This window comes from Ranitomeya imitator, chromosome 4 (genome assembly GCF_032444005.1).
Source record: "Ranitomeya imitator isolate aRanImi1 chromosome 4, aRanImi1.pri, whole genome shotgun sequence".
NCBI lineage: Eukaryota > Metazoa > Chordata > Amphibia > Anura > Dendrobatidae > Ranitomeya > Ranitomeya imitator.
Window position 1 is genome coordinate 621,514,482 of NC_091285.1, and position 21,037 is coordinate 621,535,518.

Here is a 21,037-nt window from a genome sequence, read left to right on the forward strand (position 1 = left end):
AGACTGCCCTGACCAAAATCACTAACGACCTACTTACCGCCAAAGCTACTGGACAATACTCTGTACTCCTCCTTCTAGACCTGTCCTCTGCTTTCGACACAGTTGACCACTGCCTCCTACTACAGATCCTCTCCTCCTTTGGCATCAAAGACCTCGCCCTATCCTGGATCGCCTCATACCTTTCCAACCGCACATTCAGCGTTTCCCACTCCCATACTACCTCCTCATCCCACCCTCTCTCTCTGTTGGAGTCCCCCAAGGCTCTGTTCTAGGACCCCTACTCTTCTCAATCTATACACTTGGCTTGGGACAACTCATAAAGTCCCATGGATTCCAGTACCACCTCTATGCTGACGACACTCAGATCTACCTCTCTGGCCCAGACGTCACCGCTCTGCTGTCCAGAATCCCAGAGTGCCTATCAGCCATATCCTCCTTCTTCTCCTCTCGCTTCCTCAAACTCAATGTGGACAAATCTGAACTCATCATCTTTCCTCCATCCCACAAATCTTCCTTACTTGACCTATCTATCGCAGTCAATGACATCATGCTTTCCCCTGTACCCGTAGTCCGCTGCCTCGGAGTAACCTTCGACTCTGCCCTGTCCTTCAAACCACACATCCAAGCTCTTTCCACCTCCTGTCGCCTCCAGCTCAAAAATATCTCCAGGATCCGTCCTTTCCTCAACCCCCAATCTACTAAAATGCTTGTGCACGCCCTCATCATTTCCCGCCTTGACTACTGCAACATCCTTTTCTGTGGCCTCCCTGCTAACACCCTTGCACCTCTCCAGTCCATCCTTAACTCTGCTGCCCGACTAATCCATCTCTCTCCTCGCTACTCCTCCGCTTCCCCCCTCTGCAAATCTCTTCGCTGGCTCCCATTCCCTCAGCGTATCCAGTTCAAATTGCTAATACTGACCTACAAAGCCATCCACAACCTGTCTCCTCCATATATCTCTGAACTAATCTCTCGATATCTTCCCTCACGTGACCTCCGGTCCTCCCAAGACCTCCTTCTCTCCTCCACACTTATTCGCTCCTCATCCAATCGCCTCCAAGACTTCTCCCGAATATTCCCCATCCTCTGGAACTCTCTGCCCCAACACGTCCGACTATCAACCACAGTCGGATCCTTCAGACGGAACCTGAAAACTCATCTCTTCAGGAAAGCCTACAGCCTGCACTGACACCGCTGCTGCCTCATCACCAACGAAGCTACCGCCTCACCAACACCGGAGCTATCGCCTCACCAACACCGGAGCTACCGCCTCACCAACACCGGAGCTCCTGCAACCCTCAACCTACTGTCTCCTTCCCCATAATCCTGTAGAATGTAAGCCCGCAAGGGCAGGGTCCTCGCCCCTCTGTATCAGTCCGTCAGTGTTAGTTTGTTTACTGTATGTGATATTTGTAACTTGTATGTAACCCCTTCTCATGTACAGCACCATGGACTCAATGGTGCTATATAAATAAATAATAATAATAGTAATATACGGACCGTATTGTCTTACGCCGAGTGTGACGCCGGCCTAATTCAGCCTATGGGCAATTTTCTGTGGGCATTCTTCACCTTGCACCTCAAATATCATAAATCTGAAACTTTGTGATGCTGCAATTGGCAATTTTCCGTGTGGGCAATTTTCCGTGTGGGCTAATTTCCCGTGTGGGCATTTTTCCCGTGTGGGCATTTTTCTGGTCACCCTATTGTACAACACCCCACACCACCGGCCATCTGTTGGATGACCGCCCACAACGCCATCTGTTGTATGACCCCACCACCACCAGCTATCCGTTGTACGACACCCCGCACCACCGGCCATTCATTGTACGACACCCCGCACCACCGGCCATCCGTTGAACGACACCCCACACCGCCGGCCATCTGTTGCATGACCACCCACACCGCCGGCCATCTGTTGTATGACCTCTCCACTACCGGCCATCCGTTGTACGACACCCCGCACCACCGGCTATCCGTTGTAAGACACCCCGCATTACTGGCCATCAGTTGTATGACACCCCTCAGCAGCGATTTGATGCTAACATGGCACGGAGCAGGCTTCATAGACTTGCACTAACCATTTTCGGGGACTGCAGCTCAGCTCTTCTTCACTTTAACCCATTATCTACCAACGTCCTTTTTTGGGGACGGCTAATCTTTAGCTTCTAGCAACCAAGATTTTATAATTTTTATAATTAGGTCCAATTTTTTGTGTTGTGTTTGTAAAATGAATGTTTTCAAAATAGGAAATCATGTCATTGTCATTTTTAATTGAATATTGGGACACCCTTTTCTGAAAAATCCGTACTTGGCAAAATTTTAATTTGGCAAGTAATGGGTTAAATAGCTGATCTGCAGTACCAGGGAATGGCCACTACACATCGGAGGGAGCTGTGGTGTTCTGTCTCTGGAAACATCCAGCTTCCAGTCACTGCAGCTAACAGCTGATCGCTGGAGCTGTCAGACACCCACTCATCTGACCTGTCCTAAGGACAAAGTAGGGAAGAACACCTTTAACCCCTTCATGACCCAGCCTATTTTGACCTTAAAGACCTTGCCGTTTTTTGCAATTCTGACCAGTGTCCCTTTATGAGGTAATAACTCAGGAACGCTTCAACGGATCCTAGCGGTTCTGAGATTGTATTTTCGTGACATATTGGGCTTCATGTTAGTGGTAAATTTAGGTCAATAAATTATGCGTTTATTTGTGATAAAAACGGAAATTTGGCGAAAATTTTGAAAATTTCGCAATTTTCACATTTTGAATTTTTATTCTGTTAAACCAGAGAGTTATGTGACACAAAATAGTTAATAAATAACATTTCCCACATGTTTACTTTACATCAGCACAATTTTGGAAACAAAATTTTTTTTTTGCTAGGAAGTTATAAGGGTTAAAATTTGACCAGCGATTTCTCATTTTTACAACGAAATTTACAAAACCATTTTTTTTAGGGACCACCTCACATTTGAAGTCAGTTTGAGGGGTCTATATGGCTGAAAATACCCAAAAGTGACACCATTCTAAAAACTGCACCCCTCAAGGTGCACAAAACCACATTCCAGAAGTTTATTAACCCTTCAGGTGCTTCACAGCAGCAGAAGCAACATGGAAGGAAAAAATGAACATTTAACTTTTTAGTCACAAAAATTATCTTTTAGCAACAATTTTTTTATTTTCCCAATGGTAAAAGGAGAAACTGAACCACGAAAGTTGTTGTCCAATTTGTCCTGAGTATGCTGATACCTCATATGTGGGGGTAAACCATTGTTTGGGCGCACGGCAGGACTTGGAAGGGAAGGAGCGCCATTTGACTTTTTGAATCAAAAATTGGCTCCACTCTTTAGCGGACACCATGTCACGTTTGGAGAGCCCCCGTGTGCCTAAAAATTGGAGCTCCCCCACAAGTGACCCCATTTTGGAAACTAGACGCCCCAGGGAACTTATCTAGATGCATAGTGAGCACTTTGAACCCCCAGGTGCTTCACAAATTGATCCGTAAAAATGAAAAAGTACTTTTTTTTCACAAACAAATTCTTTTAGCCTCAATTTTTTCATTTTCACATGGGCAACAGGATAAAATGGATCCTAAAATGTGTTGGGCAATTTCTCCTGAGTACACCGATACCTCACATGTGGGGGTAAACCACTGTTTGGGCACATGGTAAGGCTCGGAAGGGAAGGAGCGCCATTTGACTTTTTGAATGAAAAATTATCTCCATCGTTAGCGGACACCATGTCGCGTTTGGAAAGCTCCTGTGTGCCTAAACATTGGCGCTCCCCCACAAGTGACCACATTTTGGAAACTAGACCCCCAAGGAACTTATCTAGATGCATATTGAGCACTTTAAACCCCCAGGTGCTTCATAGAAGTTTATAACGCAGAGCCATGAAAATAAAAAATAATTTTTCTTTCCTCAAAAATGATTTTTTAGCCTGGAATTTCCTATTTTGCCAAGGGTAATAGGAGAAATTGGACCCCAAATGTTGTTGTCCAGTTTGTCCTGAGTACGCTGATACCCCATATGTGGGGGTAAACCACTGTTTGGGCGCACGGCAGGGCTCGGAAGGGAAGGCACGCCATTTGGCTTTTTAAATGGAAAATTAGCTCCAATCATTAGCGGACACCATGTCACGTTTGGAGAGCCCCTGTGTGCCTAAACATTGGAGCTCCCCCACAAGTGACCCCATTTTGGAAACTAGTCCACCAAAGGAACTAATCTAGATGTGTGGTGAGGACTTTGAACCCCCAAGTGCTTCACAGAAGTTTATAACGCAGAGCCATGAAAATAAAATAAAAAAATTATTTTCTCAAAAATGATCTTTTAGCCTGCAATTTTTTATTTTCCCAAGGGTATCAGGAGAAATTTGACCCCAAAAGTTGTTGTCCAGTTTCTCCTGAGTACGCTGATACCCCATATGTGGGGGTAAACCACTGTTTGGGCACATGCCGGGGCTCGGAAGTGAAGTAGTGACGTTTTGAAATGCAGACTTTGATGGAATGCTCTGTGGGCGTCACGTTGCGTTTGCAGAGCCCCTGATGTGGCTTAACAGTAGAAACCCCCCACAAGTGACCCCATTTTGGAAACTAGACCCCGAAAGGAACTAATCTAGATGTGTGGTGAGCACTTTGAACCCCCAAGTGCTTCATAGAAGTATATAATGCAGAGCCGTGAAAATAATAAATATGTTTTCTTTCCTCAAAAATAATTATTTAGCCCAGAATTTTTTAATTTTCCCAAGGGTAACAGGAGAAATTTGACACCAATATTTGTTGTCCAGTTTCTCCTGAGTACGGTGATACCCCATATGTGGGGGTAAACTACTGTTTGGGCGCATGCCGGGGCTCGGAATTGAAGTAGTGACGTTTTGAAATGCAGACTTTGATGGAATGCTCTGCGGGCGTCACGTTGCGTTTGCAGAGCCCCTGATGTGGCTAAACAGTAGAAACCCCCCACAAGTGACCCCATTTTGGAAACTAGACCCCCCAAGGAACTTATCTAGATATGTGATGAGCACTTTGAACCCCCAAGTGCTTCACAGACGTTTACAACGTAGAGCCGTGAAAATAATAAATCATTTTTCTTTCCTCAAAAATGATCTTTTAGCAAGCATTTTTTTATTTTCACAAGGGTAACAGGAGAAATTGGACCCCAGTAATTGTTGCGCAGTTTGTCCTGAGTATGCTGGTACCCAATATGTGGGGGTAAACCACTGTTTGGGCACACGTCGGGGCTCGGAAGTGAGGGAGCACCATTTGACTTTTTGAATACGAGATTGGCTGGAATCAATGGTGGCGCCATGTTGCGTTTGGAGACCCCTGATGTGCCTAAACAGTGGTAACCCCTCAATTCTACCTCCAACACTAACCCCAACACACCCCTAACTCTAATCCCAACTGTAGCCATAACCCTAATCACAGCCCTAACCCCAACACACCCCTAACCACAACCCTAATTCCAACCCTAACCCTAAGGCTATGTGCCCACGTTGCAGATTCGTGTGAGATTTTTCAGCATCATTTTTGAAAAATCCGCGGGTAAAAGGCACTGTGTTTTACCTGCGGATTTTCCGCGGATTTCCAGTGTTTTTTGTGCGGATTTCACCTGCGGATTCCTATTGAGGAACAGGTGTAAAACGCTGCGGAATCCGCACAAAGAATTGACATGCTGCGGAAAATACAACGCAGCGTTTCCGCGCGGTATTTTCCGCACCATGGGCACAGCGGATTTGGTTTCCATATGTTTACATGATGGAACACTGCTGCGAATCCGCAGCGGCCAATCCACTGCGGATCCGCAGCCAAATCCGCACCGTGTGCACATGGCCTAATTCTAAAGGTATGTGTACACGCTGTGGAAAACGCTGCGGATCCGCAGCAGTTTCCCATGAGTTTACAGTTCAATGTAAACCTATGGAAACAAAAATCGCTGTACACATGCTGCGGAAGAACTGCACGGAAACGCAGCGGTTTACATTCCGCAGCATGTCACTTCTTTGTGCGGATTCCGCAGCGGTTTTACAACTGCTCAAATAGAAAATCGCAGTTGTAAAACCGCAGTGAAATGCGCAGAAAAAACGCGGTAAATCCGCCATAAATCCGCAGCGGTCTAGCACTGCGGATTTATCAAATCCGCAGAGGACCAGAATACGTGTGCACATACCGAAACCCTACCCCTAGCCCTAACCCTACCATTAGTGGAAAAAAAAATTCTTTTATTTTTTTATTGTCCCTACCTATGGGGGTGACAAAGGGGGGGGGGTCATTTATTATTTTTTTTATTTTGATCACTGAGATATAATCTATCTCAGTGATCAAAATTGTTGTGAATTCTGTGGCAGAGCTCCCTCCTGTGGTCACAAGTGGTACTTCGGCTGGTTCTCTCTGTGAGCTTCCGTTGGTGGAGGAAAGTGGTACTGCGGCTTCTGAGTTTCCTTCCTCAGGTGATGTGGTGAAGTCGTTAGGTGTTTCCCTATTTAACTCCACCCAGTGCTTTGATCCAGGCCTCCAGTCAATGTTCTAGTGTTGGACCTGTTTCCTCCTGGATCGTTCCTGTGGCTTGCTGCTCTGCATAGCTAAGTTCCTCTTTGCTATTTGTTTGCTGTTTTTTTCTGTCCAGCTTGTCAATTTGTTTTTTTCTGCTTGCTGGAAGCTCTGGGACGCAGAGGGTGTACCTCCGTGCCGTTAGTTCGGTACGGAGGGTCTTTTTGCCCCCTTTGCGTGGTTTTTGAAGGGTTTTGTGTTGACCGCAAAGTTACCTTTCCTATCCTCGCTCTGTTCAGAAAGTTGGGCCTCACTTTGCTAAATCTATTTCATCTCTACGTTTGTCTCTTCATCTTTACTCACAGTCATTATATGTGGGGGCTGCCTTTTCCTTTGGGGTATTTCTCTGAGGCAAGGTAGGCTTATTTTTCTATCTTCAGGCTAGTCAGTTTCTCAGGCTGTGCCGAGTTGCATAGGTAGCGTTAGGCGCAATCCACGGCTGCCTCTAGTGTGGTTTGTTAGGATCAGGGATTGCGGTCAACAGAGTTCCCACGTCTCAGAGCTCGTTCTCGTTTTTTGGGTTATTGTCAGGTCACTGTATGTGCACTGACCTCTATGTCCATTGTGGTACTGAATTACCTTTCATAACACAAAATGCACTTTGGAACGAATCTGCCGGCCGATTGGGCGGGCGCACTGCGCATGCGCCCGCCATTTTGGAAGATGGCGGCGCCCGGGGAGAAGACGGACGGACCCCGGCAGGATCGTTAAGTATGATGGGGTGTGTGGGAGCACGGGGGGGGGGGGGGGAATTGGAGCATGGGGGGGTGAATTGGAGCACGGGAGGGGTGGAACGGAGCACGGGGGGGTAGAACGGAGCACGGAGGGGGGTGGATCGGAGTGCAGGGGGGGTGATTGGAGCACGGGGGGGTGATTGAAGCACGGGAGGAGTGGACAAGAGCACGGGGGGGAGCGGAGCACAGGACGGAGGGGAGCCGGAGCAGTGTACCGGACAGATCGGGAGGCTGGGGGGGCGATCGGTGGGGTGGGGGCACATTAATGTTTCCAGCCATGGCCGATGATATTGCAGCATCGGCCATGGCTGGATTGTAATATTTCACCAGTTATAATAGGTGAAATATTACAAATCGCTCTGATTGGCAGTTTCACTTTCAACAGCCAATCAGAGCGATCGTAGCCACGAGGGGGTGAAGCCACCCCCCCTGGGCTAAACTACCACTCCCCCTGTCCCTGCAGATCGGGTGAAATGGGAGTTAACCCTTTCACCCGATCTGCAGGGACGCGATCTTTCCATGACGCCACATAGGCGTCACAGGTCGGATTGGCACCGACTTTCATGACGCCTACGTGGCGTCAAAGGTCGGGAAGGGGTTAAAGCGAATTTCTCATGAAAGAACTATTTCAGTTACTTAAACATCTGATAGAAGATATCTGATCTGTGGGGCTCGCATTGATCACAAGATTGAGGGTCCTGATCCCCCTTCCTACAGTACACAGACTGCAGAGCATGGTCGCCACAAGTGTCTACTGGACTGAGCGAGGAAGGCAGGTACCCTACATGTAGTAATATATAATATTAAAACACAGAAGTACCACACAATGTCACGAGAAGTGTTATACACCTGTATAGACCAAAATTAGAGTATATACCAATTCCGGTACTCTGTGCAATTGTGCGATTACCACCACCACGTGGAGTAAAAAAGCCCAATCACCCTGATCATAGGCACACCAGAGACTAGCACCAAACCAGGAATTATATTTTAACATCTGCTTTTATTACATAATTATAGTAGCAACAAGTAACTCATAAAAAATGTATCATATAAAATCAAATAATCTAGTACGCACCACAGGACATATAAGAACAGTACAGTTACAGCAAACCCAATATTACATTTATAGATCCCAGCCAAAGTAAAAAACTGTGTAATTAAAACCAATTCCTTCAATTGTGCAATATAAATGTAAAATGTATTTCACAATTAACTCAATATAAAGTGCTACGTGTTAGAAGAAATTGATTACATATAAAGTGCTATATGCTACCAGCAATCATAAGGCCGGCTGAGAAAAGTGCTATGTGCCAAAATAAAAAATTACATATGCGCCAAAAAGTGCTATATGCTCCAACAGTCCTGAGCCCGAAAAAGTGCTAAGTGTACCAAGTGGTAACGCATAGGACTAGGCTACTCAAAAGGTATTGTCCGACATTAATATTTCTTAGGTCCCTCCTTGCACTTGGTACACTTAGCACTTTTTCGGGCTCAGGACTGTTGGACCATATAGCACTTTTTGGCGCATATGTAATTTTTTATTTTGGCACATAGCACTTTTCTCAGCCGGGCTTATGATTGCTGGTAGCATATAACTAATGTAATTATGTAATAAAAGCAGATTTTAAAATATAATTCCTGGTTTGGTGCTAGTCTCTGGTGTGTCTATGATCAGGGTGATTGGGCTTTTTTACTCCATGTGGTAATATAGCGCGGCAGCGATCATCCTGTCCAGGACCTCCACTCTTGTGATTAGTGGGGACTCACTTCAAAATGGTCGACACAATGAAAAAGAACAGTTAGTAAATAACACGACTTTACAATATGGGTGGAAATCCTCACATCATCGGTGTCACAAAGTCTATCATACTGTATGCACTAATAAAGCCGATGTGTATACGGCACCCCCCAGCGGTGGTCTCTGGCTCTGATCACCCCCAGTGTATACGGCGCCCCCCAGCCGTGGTCTCTGGCTCTGATCACCCCAGTGTATACGGCGCCCCCCAGAGGTGGTCTCTGGCTCTGACCACCCCTGGTGTACACGACGCCCCCCAGCGGTGGTCTCTGACTCTGACCACCCCCGATGGTCTCTGGCTCTGACCACCCCCAGTGTATACGGCGCCCCCCAGCGGTGGTCTCTTGGCTCTGACCACCCCCGATGGTCTCTGGCTCTGACCACCTCCAGTGTATACGACGCCCCCCAGCGGTGGTCTCTGGCTCTGACCACCCCCGATGGTCTCTGGCTCTGACCACCTCCAGTGTATACGACGCCCCCCAGCGGTGGTCTCTGGCTCTGACCACCTCCAGTGTATACGACGCCCCCCAGCGGTGGTCTCTGGCTCTGACTACCCCCGATGGTCTCTGGCTCTGACCACCCCCGGTGTATACGGCGCCCCCCAGCGGTGGTCTCTGGCTCTGACCACCTCCAGTGTATACGACGCCCCCCAGCGGTGGTCTCTGGCTCTGACCACCTCCAGTGTATACGACGCCCCCCAGCGGTAGTCTCTGGCTCTGACCACCTCCAGTGTATACGACGCCCCCCAGCGGTGGTCTCTGGCTCTGACCACCTCCAGTGTATACGACGCCCCCCAGCGGTGGTCTCTGGCTCTGACCACCCCCGATGGTCTCTGGCTCTGACCACCTCCAGTGTATACGACGCCCCCCAGCGGTAGTCTCTGGCTCTGACCACCCCTGGTGTATACGGCGCCCCCCAGCGGTAGTCTCTGGCTCTGACCACCCCTGGTGTATATGGCGCCCCCCAGCGGTAGTCTCTGGCTCTGCTCATCTCCCCCATTACAGGAGGATCCCTATGAGCCCCACTGCACTCTGCACATACTTCTAGTCACCTGCTTTCTCCCTCCTCGCCCACTTCCGCCCACACCACTGCCCTGTGATCTCTCGGGTGTATCGTTCCGTCTGCCCCAGTGCTCCACCTGGTAACTCACCCTGGTACGGCTTGCTCAGCGAGTGTTCCCTCTTCAGATACTCCTCCGTCTGATCGGCAGCCACAGCACACAGGCATGCCGCCAGCAGTAGCGAAATTATCCAAGTCCACAGCCGTTCCGACCGGCCCCTGACCGGGACACACCGTCTAACCGCCGTCGCCATCTTGCTACTCTTCTTCTCTCTCTGTCTCTGTCACTTGCGCCAGCCAATCAGAAAACAGAGAGGAGGAGCGGCGAGCGGACGCGTCCAGAACAGTAACGTTACCATTGGACATCCGATGCCCAATAGGAAGGCGCGTTGTAAATGCTGCCCTTTGATTGGTTAGCTGGCTGTGCGCCTGGTTACCTGGGTTACGAGCAGTAGTAATGCTTGTTTACAGTCTCCCTGGGCTGGCGGAGAGTGTGGAGCTCCTGTGGAGCTGCCGGTAATGAGCCATTATCCCACAGACAGGCTGACTGCAGGCTCCGCCAGCACTGGGGCCCTGAGGACCAGGACACTTCTGGCTACAAGGACAGCAGCGCTCCTCAGCACGAGGCTGAAGCTGGTTTCTTATTCGGCAATTTTTTCTTTTCTGTTTTTTTATAGGTTTAACAACAAAAAATAATCATCACAATAATAACAGCACACAATGCAGTGAGATGCCCTGATGGGACTACACTGAAAAACAGCTACAAAAACAATAAAACAAAAATGGGCACCAAAGAGCGTTGAAGAAAGGGTTAAATGCCTTTGGGCCACTGATCTCACACTGCAGACATATAGAACAGGGAGCCCCACATCAAAACCAGGTCCCTCCAGCCGGGCCCAAATGGGTTCTGGACACCAGAACTGGCATCACGTGGGCAAACAGCCCATTTTCACAGATTTGAATAAGTGATGTTTTAAGGGGTTAAATTACTTTGGGCCTCTGATCTGACACTTAAAATACACAGATAGTGATGGCCCGCATCAAACTCAGGTACCTCCAGCCTGGCCCAAATGGGTTCTGGGCATCAGAACTGGCATCAAAATGGGCAAACAGCCGATTTTCACAGATTTGAATAAGTAATTGATGTTTTTAAGGGGTTAAATAACTTTGAGACACTGATCTCACAAAATACATAGATAGTGATACCCTGAATCAAACCCAGGTCCCTCCAGCCTGGCTCATATGGGTTCTGGGCATTAGAACTGGCATCAAAGTGGGCAAATAGCCCATTTTCACATATTAGAATAAGTAACTGATGTTTTTGAGGGGTTAAATGACTTTGGGCCACTGATCTCACAATAAGAATACATAGATAGTGATGGCCCGTGTCATGAATTATAGGGAGGATACTTTTATCATCCCCACCGCTGACACCAACCGGGGTTGTTTGGTTTCCCCGATTCTTTTCTGAAGGGGATTTATCTATGTCCCACTTCCCATTTCTGGTTTGGAACTTGCATCTCTCTGGCACCCCCCTCACCCTCAGGTCAGTCAGGGTACTGCACCTAGGATAATTATATATTCACAGATTGGGCTCAATAGTATCTATAATATCCCTCCCAACGGGGGACGAAGTACCATTAAACTGAACTATTACACACCGGCGTGATCAGTAAATGAAATGACCCCGACCATGGTACAAAATAAAAACAATATTTATTATATGATGTTAAAAACAACAAGTTTCTACTAGTAAGGAAGGTGCTGGAACCAAAGAACGAGGGATGGATCTGCCATAGGCTTATCTCTAACATATGAACTGGTCGACTTCTAATGATACTAAAACATCGTACATAGCCTTGTAAACATGTGAACGGTAAGATATCTGTATGGTTTTTAGTTTATCATATATACATATAGGAGAGGCTTGAACGCTATGTCTCCTAGTTATATGACCAAACAAGACAAAGATGACCCTACAAAGGCATTAAGATGGAAATATCTAAAATATACCTGATAGTCAGTCCAATGGGGATAAGCCGCGGCGTCCCTCTGCCCCGACGCGCGTTTCACACTGCTTCTTCAGGAGGCCTCCTGAAGAAGCAGTGTGAAACGCGCGTCGGGGCAGAGGGACGCCGCGGCTTATCTCCATTGGACTGACTATCAGGTATATTTTAGATATTTCCATCTTAATGCCTTTGTAGGGTCATCTTTGTCTTGTTTGGTCATATAACTAGGAGACATAGCGTTCAAGCCTCTCCTATATGTATATATGATAAACTAAAAACCATACAGATATCTTACCGTTCACATGTTTACAAGGCTATGTACGATGTTTTAGTATCATTAGAAGTCGACCAGTTCATATGTTAGAGATAAGCCTATGGCAGATCCATCCCTCGTTCTTTGGTTCCAGCACCTTCCTTACTAGTAGAAACTTGTTGTTTTTAACATCATATAATAAATATTGTTTTTATTTTGTACCATGGTCGGGGTCATTTCATTTACTGATCACGCCGGTGTGTAATACCTAGGATAATTAGTTGCCAGAAACACTACCTTACTATGTACTGGCTAATGGGCACACTGCAGGGCGATATAACTACTCCCACTCAGGTGGGAACAATAATTATCAAAGCCGTCTGTTGCTGCCAGTTTCCCCAAAAACGCAGGACAAATCCGCTGCCACCAGCTCCGATTTCTTAATTAATAACGGGTCCAGAGCCAACCCAATTTAGTAGCGTAATTCACTTCAGACAACGTGACAGTACGTTATAGAGCAAGGAGAAACGAAGCTAGTAATTTTATATATTTTACTCCAAAAAGGTAGGCAGTGTTTATAAAAGGGTAAAAGGATATTATAAAAGAAGACAAGTATCGTATGTACAGAACAATTACAAATAAAAGGGAATTAAGGAAAGAAAATAGACTTACGGTTCTTTCATATCATGGCTGACCATGCAGCTCGGAGGAAGGGCATATATCCCAGTGCATGACAGATGTGTTTCGCAGCTAGACCCTGGACAAAAGACTAGTGAAGAAGGAGGTCTCACTCACTTATCCCTGTGCCCAAAACCAAGGTGCTCCCCCTGTGGTGACCTCACTCAGAGGCTGAATACTCCCCTTTCTTACAATTATGAAAAGCCATTTTTACACATATCTCGCCTCATGAACCTCGTAGAAGAACGACACAATGATCATGATGCTCCCCACATCATGGGGGTTCCTTTAAATACAAACACGAGATAGATATATGACCTGCTTAAGCAGCAATCCATTTCTTCGTCCCTGCTAGGTGCCTTGCTTAGAAAACAACGGCGGGTAGCCTGTTGTCGTACATACTAAATATATATAACTTTCGTATCTCTGTCACTAATTGGGGTCAAGTCATGCCTCACTATTAAGTTTCTACAGGAACAAAAGAGCACATGGTACTATAGCTTCCTTTCACAGATTAAAGACATAAACTACTCAGTGGGGGTCTGCTGCACATTGGTATCAAGTTGCACAGGGTGTGTAGTGAGAAGACAGTTTCCTATGCAGCTGAAGAGGGGGGATCAGAGAGCCTACAGCGTGTGTCTGCCATAGGGCTTTGTTTTTTGTATCAGCGAATGCAGTGGGCGAGAAAAGAAGGGGAGTTGAATCTGCAGCTTGTGTCTGGAACCATGGGACCTTCTAAAAAAATTACTCCGAACATGGAATTTTTTACATTATCGTGACACAGGCCATCACTATCTATGTATTCTTAATGTGATATCAGTGGCCCAAAGTCACTTAACCACTTAAAAACATCAGTTACTTATTCAAATCTGTGGAAATAAGCTGTTTGCCCACTTTGATGCCAGTTCTGGTGGCCAGAACCCATTTGGGCCAGGCTGGAGGGACCTGGCTTTGATGCAGGGCATCACTATCTGTGTATTCTTAGTGTGAGATCAGTGGCCCAAAGGCATTTAACCCCTTAAAAACAGTTACTTATTCAAATCTGTGAAAATCGGCTGTTTGCCCACTATGATGCCAGTTCTGATGCCCAGAACCCATTTGGGCCAGGCTAGAGAGACCTGATTTTGATGTGGGGCTCCCTATTCAATATGTATTCACTGTGGTATCAGTGGCCCAAAGACATTTAACCCCTTAAAACATCAGTTACTTTTTCAAATATTTGAAAATCGGCTGTTTGCCCACTTTGATGCCATTTCTGATACCCAGAACCCATTTGGGCCAGGCTTGAGATACCTGGTTTTGATGTGGGGCGCCCTGTTCTATATGTCTACAGTGTCATTTAACCCTTTTTTCAACGCTCTTTGGTGCCCACTTTGATGCCCATTTGTGTGCCAGTTTTATTGTTTTTGTAGCTGTTTTTCAGTTTATTCACATCAGGGCATCTCCGTGCATTGCATGTTACTGGAGCGCCCCCAGATGCAGGGCCGCGGGGTACTCGGTATCGGTCCTCTCTGTCTCGGTGCTGGGGTTGTCACGGTCGCTGGACCCTGTCCGTGACCCTGCTAAGGGGCGTCCAATGAAAGGGTGATGAAAGTTTGTCAAGGGTTCGTGACGCCACCTGTGGTATTCGGTCAGGGTGACCGACACTGCTTAGGGGTCCACTGGGGTGATGTTATGGCAGCTAGATGGTATACCTTCCCACAGGTGAAGTATATCCCCAGGGCTTCCCAGTAGTGTAGGTGGCGATGATGTGAGGCGCCGTTAATAACGAGGACACAGGGTTGCAGTCTCTTTACCTTTTTACTGAAGACTTCGGGGTCCGCAATCCAGAGCACTGCTAACAGGGCTGGCTGAGTCCGGCCGGTCCGAAGGCACATCCAGAGTTCCCTTTGCAGGTGGAAATCAGTGCCTACCAATAGCGCCTGTGTGTTGTAGTCCTTCCCTGCTGAGCATTCGGGATAGTCCTCACAACTTTCGTATTCGTTCTTTCTCTTCTCCGTCCCCCAAGTTTATCTGGCTAGGACGCACCCGTATGACGGGTAGGCTCGGAGCTATTCTGAGACCCTAGAGACGCCCCTCTCCACGTTTGCCCCCTATGTTTGCTTAAGTGATGTAAGAAGAGTCGTGCTTATAACATGTTTACCATACACTATCTGGCGACCAGTCCATTTAGTCCATATACCCTAAAGTAAGTGGCTTTATATGTGAACTATTGCACCTTATTTAAGAGAGTCTTTTTTTGCACTTTATGCAGTTGCACTTTCTCTTTAGTTTGCACCTTTATTGCTCTTATTCTTGCATGCACATTGTTGCACTTTATTACGAAATTTTATACACACAATTGTTTTAAAAAAAATTTCTTTTTTCACTAAAAACCCCCTTTTTTCATAATAAGTCCTTACGGGTACTAATATAGTTATATAATAGGTCAGCCAAATAGGTATGGGCACTAATTGATATTACATACATATATTAAATGATATGATTTTTGTTTTTAATAATAAAATATTTTTCATGTATACCATGCAATAAATAAAATATGAATTATTTACATTCGTTGCTGTGAATGATTTCTTGGGCTTAAACATGTTATAAGCACGACTCTTTTCAGCTCTTCTGTAGTGTTGTACTACGTTGTTGACACACTTTGGTGATCCTGGGTATCGTGATTTTAGGTTTTATATATCTATATATTTATTATTTTATTTTTTGTGGTACCTCAGTGTAACTAGTGTGTTTTACTAATTAGGTGATGTAAGGTAGACAGCCAACCTATAATCAACTGTCCTGCCGCTGTTTGAAGTAATGCTTGAAGTCTGTTACTTCCTCGGCGTTCCGGCCACCGGCTACGCGCCTCAGTAGGATGTTGCCGATCTCGGGGCACGACTCCTACTGGTTTATCTCCTTGTGCTGCGATTTCGTTTCTCACTTTTCCACAATAGCCTTCGCTTCGTGTTCTTCCTTAGAATTTTCCTGAACAAAACCGGACTTTTTCTGCAATAAATCTGCTTGCGTTTTCATCACATTTTTTCTGCGGACTTTTCCGGAGCTTTCCACTACTATATTATATAGTGGCAAATCCGGAAATTTTCCGCAAAATTAATGAACATGCTCCTTTTTTTTCCACAATGCGTTTTTTTGCAGAAAAAAAACGCAACATGTGCACAAAAATTGCGGATTGCATTCTAATAATAGGACGCTTAACCCCTTAGCGACTGCCGATACGCCTTTTAACGGCGGCCGCTAAGGGTACTTAAACCACAGCGCCGTTAATTAAAAAAGTCAATAGCGCCCCCCAGAGGCCGATTTTCTCCGGGATCTCAGCTGCCGGGGGTAGCCGAGACCCCAGAGAACATGATTCGGGGGGTTTTTAACCCACCCCGCATTTGCGATCGCCGGTAATTAACCATTTACCGGCGATCGCAAAAAAAAAAAAAAGTAAAGAGTAATTCTCTGTCCTCTGATGTGATCGCACATCAGAGGACAGAGAAATAGGGGGATTCGGGGACCCTACAATACTCACCTGTGTCCCTGGATCTCTTTTTAATTTCTCTGTCCTCCGATGTGATCGCACATCGGAGGACAGAGAAAAGGGGTCCCAGGTGGCCCCCCAATACTCACCTAGCTCCCCCGATGCTCCTCGTGTCTCCCGGTGGGCGCCGCCATCTTCAAAATGGCGGGCGCATGCGCAGTGCGCCCGCCGGCCGGCACCGGGAGAATCTTTGGGGTCTCGGCTGTCGGGGGTAGCCGAGACCCCAAAGAGCATGATCGGGGTCGGTTTTACCGACCCCTGTTTTGCGATCGCCGGTAATTAACTGTTTACCGGCGACCGCAAAAAAAAAAAAAAAGTAAACAGTAATTCTCTGTCCTCTGATGTGATCGCACATCAGAGGACAGAGAAATAGGGGGATTCGGGGACCCTACAATACTCACCTGTGTCCCTGGATCCTCTTGCTGCTCCTCCTGGCCGCCGGCAGAAGAAAATGGCGGGCGCATGCCCAGTGCGCCCGCCATCTGTCTCCATCTGCCGGCCGGCAGGAGAACAGCAGTTGGGGCTAAAATTAGGGGTAGGGTTAGGGGTAGGGGTAGGGGTAGGGTTAGGGCTAAATTTAGGGTTAGGGTTGGGGCTAAATTTAGGGTTGGGGCTAAATTTAGGGTTAGGCTTCTTTCACACTTACGTCGGTACGGGGCCGTCGCAATGCGTCGGCCCGACATACCGACGCACATTGTGAAAATTGTGCACAACGTGGGCAGCAGCTGTAGTTTTTCAACGCATCCGCTGCCCAATCTATGTCCTGGGGAGGAGGGGGCGGAGTTACGGCCACGCATGCGCGGTCAGAAATGGCGGATGCGACGTACAAAAAACGTTTCATTGAACTTTTTTTGTGCCGACGCTCCGCCAAAACACAACTGATCCAGTGCACGACGGACGCGACATGTGGCCATCCGTCACGATCCGTCGGCAATACAAGTCTATGGGCAAAAAACGCATCCTGCGGGCACATTTGCAGGATCCGTTTCTTGTCCAAAACGACGGATTGCGACGGAATGCCAAACGACGCAAGTGTGAAAGTAGCCTTAGGGCTAGGGTTAGGGTTGGGGCTAAAGTTAGGGCTAGGGTTGGGGCTAAAGTTAGGGTTAGAGCTGGGATTAGGGTTAGGGTTTGGATTAGGGTTGGTATTAGGGTTAGGGTTGGCATTAGGGTTACGCTTGGGATTAGGGTTAGGTTTGGGATTAGGGTTAAGGTTAGGGTTGTGATTAGGGGTGTATTGGGATTAGGGTTAGGTTTGAGGTTAGGGTTGAGATTAGGATTAGGGGTGTGTTGGATTTAGGGTTTTGATTAGGGTTATGGTTAGGGTTGACATTAGGGTTGTTTTGGGGTAAGGGTTGTGATTATGGTTAGGGTTAGTGATTAGGATTATGGATCAGGTTGGGATTAGGGTTAGGGGTGTGTTGGGGTTAGGGTTGGAGCTAGAATTGGGGGGTTTCCACTGTTTAGGTACATCAGGGGGTCTCCAAACACGACAGCCAATTTTACGCTCAAAAAGTCAAATGGTGCTCCCTCCCTTCTGAGCTCTGCCGTGCGCCCAAACAGTGGGTTACCCCCACATATGGGGCATCAGCGTACTCGGTATAAATTGGACAACAAGTTCTGGGGTCCAATTTCTCTTGTTACCCTTGTGAAAATAAAAACTTGGGGGCTACAATATCTTTTTTGTGAAAAAAAAAATATTTTTTATTTTCACGACTCTGCATTCTAAACTTCTGTGAAGCACTTGGGCATTCAAAGTTCTCACCACACATCTAGATAAGTTCCTTGGGGGGTCTAGTTTCCAAAATGGGGTCACTTGTGGGGGGTTACTACAGTTTAGGTATATCAGGGGCTCTGCAATCGCAACATAATGCCCACAGACCATTCTATCAAAGTCTGCATTCCAAAAAGGCGCTCCTTCCCTTCCGAGCTCTGCCGTGCGCCCAAACAGTGGTTTACCCCCACATATGGCACATCAGCGTACTCGGGATAAATTGGACAACAACTATTGCAGTCCAATTTCTCCTGTTACCCTTGTGAAAATAAAAACTTGGGGGCTACAATATCTTTTTTGTGGAAAAAAAAAATATTTTTTATTTTCACGACTCTGCATTCTAAACTTCTGTGAAGCACTTGGGCATTCAAAGTTCTCACCACACATCTAGATAAGTTCCTTGGGGGGTCTAGTTTCCAAAATGGGGTCACTTGTGGGGGGTTACTACAGTTTAGGTACATCAGGGGCTCTGCAATCGCAACATAATGCCCACAGACCATTCTATCAAAGTCTGCATTCCAAACAGACGCTCCTTCCCTTCCGAGCTCTGCCGTGCGCCCAAACAGTGGTTTACCCCCACATATGGCACATCAGCGTACTCGGGATAAATTGGACAACAACTATTGCAGTCCAATTTCTCCTGTTACCCTTGTGAAAATAAAAACTTGGGGGCTACAATATCTTTTTTGTGGAAAAAAAAATATTTTTTATTTTCACGACTCTGCATTCTAAACTTCTGTGAAGCACTTGGGCATTCAAAGTTCTCACCACACATCTAGATAAGTTCCTTGGGGGGTCTAGTTTCCAAAATGGGGTCACTTGTGGGGGATTTCTACTGTTTAGGCACATCAGGGGCTCTCCAAACGCGACATGGCGTCCGATCTCAATTCCAGCCAATTCTACATTGAAAAAGTAAAACGGCACTCTTTCTCTTCCAAGCTCTGCGGTGCGCCCAAACGGTGGTTTACCCCCACATATTGGGTATCGACGTACTCAGGAGAAATTGCACAACAACTTTTGTGGTCTAATTTCTCCTGTTACCCTTGTGAAAATAAAAATTTGTGGGCAAAAAGATCATTTTTGTAGAAAAAATGCGTTTTTTTTTTTTTCACGGCTCTACATTATAAACTTCTGTGAAACACATGGGGGTTCAAAGTGCTCACCACACATCTAGATATGTTCCTTAAGGGGTCTAGTTTCCAAAATGGGGTCACTTGTGGGGGGTTTCCACTGTTTAGGCACATCAGAGGCTCTCCAAACGCGACATGGTGTCCAATCTCAATTCCAGCCAATTCTACATTGAAAAAGTAAAACGGCGCTCCTTCACTTCCAAGCTCTGCGGTGCGCCCAAACAGTGGTTTACCCTCACATATGGGGTATCGACGTATTCAGGAGAAATCGCACAACAAATTCTGTGGTCTAATTTCTCCTGTTACCCTTGTGAAAATAAGAATTTGTGGGCGAAAAGATCATTTTTGTGTAAACAAAAGCGATTTTTTATTTTCACGGCTCTACGTTATAAACTTCTGTGAAGCACTTGGGGGTTCAAAGTGCTCACCACACATCTAGATAAGTTCCTTAAGGGGTCTAGTTTCCAAAATGGTGTCACTTGTGGGGAGTTTCCACTGTTTAGGCACATCAGGGGCTCTCTAAACGTGACATGGCGTCCGATCTCAATTCCAGCCAATTCTGCATTGAAAAAGTCAAACGGCGCTCTTTCACTTCTAAGTTCTGCGGTGCGCCCAAAAAGTGGTTTACCCCACATATGGGGTATTGGCGTATTCAGGAGAAATTGCATAACAAAATTTATGGTTACATTTCTGTTTTTACACTTGTGAAAATAAAAAAAATGGTTCTGAATTAAGATGTTTGCAAAAAAAAGTTAAATGTTCATTTTTTCCTTCCACATTGTTTCAGTTCCTGAAGCAATCATGTGAAGCACGTAAAGGGTTAATAAACTTCTTGAATGTGGTTTTGAGAACCTTGAGGGGTGTAGTTTTTAGAATGGTGTCACACTTCATTATTTTCTATCATATAGACCCCTCAAAATGACTTCAAATGTGATGTGGTCCCTAGAAAAAAATGGTGTTGTAAAAATGAGAAATTGCTGGTCAACTTTTAACCCTTATAACTCCCTAACAAAAAAAAATTTCCAAAATTGTGCTGATGTAAAGTAGACATGTGGGAAATGTTATTTATTAACTATTTTTTGTGACATATCTCTCTGATTTAAGGGCATAAAAATACAAAGTTTGAAAATTGCAAAATTTTACACATTTTCGCCATATTTCCATTTTTTTCATAAATAATCGCAAGTAATATCGAAGAAATGTTACCACTAACATGAAGTACAATATGTCACGAAAAAACAATCTCAGAATCAGCGGGATCCGTAGAAGCGTTCCAGAGTTATAACCTCATAAAGTGACAGTGGTCAGAATTGCAAAAATTGGCCTGGTCATTAAGTACCAAATTGGCTCTCTCACTAAGGGGTTAGCTATGTGCACACGTTGCAGAATTGCAGTGGAAATTTCCGCAGCAATTCTGCAACTCCCTGCTGTGGGAAATACGCATGCGGAACTGGCATGCGTTTTCCTGCTAAACACTAGCGTTTTACAAGCGTAATTAGCTTGCAGAATGCTAGCGTTTTCC

General features: G+C 46.2%; 1 protein-coding gene across 2 annotated transcripts in view; it reads right to left on the bottom strand.

The window, feature by feature from the left end:
* LMAN2L (lectin, mannose binding 2 like) overlaps nucleotides 1-10,407 on the bottom strand; it is a 48,645-nt gene extending 38,238 nt beyond the window's left edge. Inside the window, exon 1 of one of the 2 annotated variants that reach the window (XM_069766627.1) lies at nucleotides 10,231-10,405. In XM_069766627.1, the coding sequence (XP_069622728.1) occupies nucleotides 10,231-10,393 (163 nt within the window). In that variant the 5' untranslated portion in view covers nucleotides 10,394-10,405. Of the gene's footprint in view, nucleotides 1-10,230 lie in introns of both variants that reach the window. The other variant, XM_069766625.1, reaches the window with a different exon arrangement.
* Nucleotides 10,408-21,037: the final 10,630 nt, after the last annotated feature.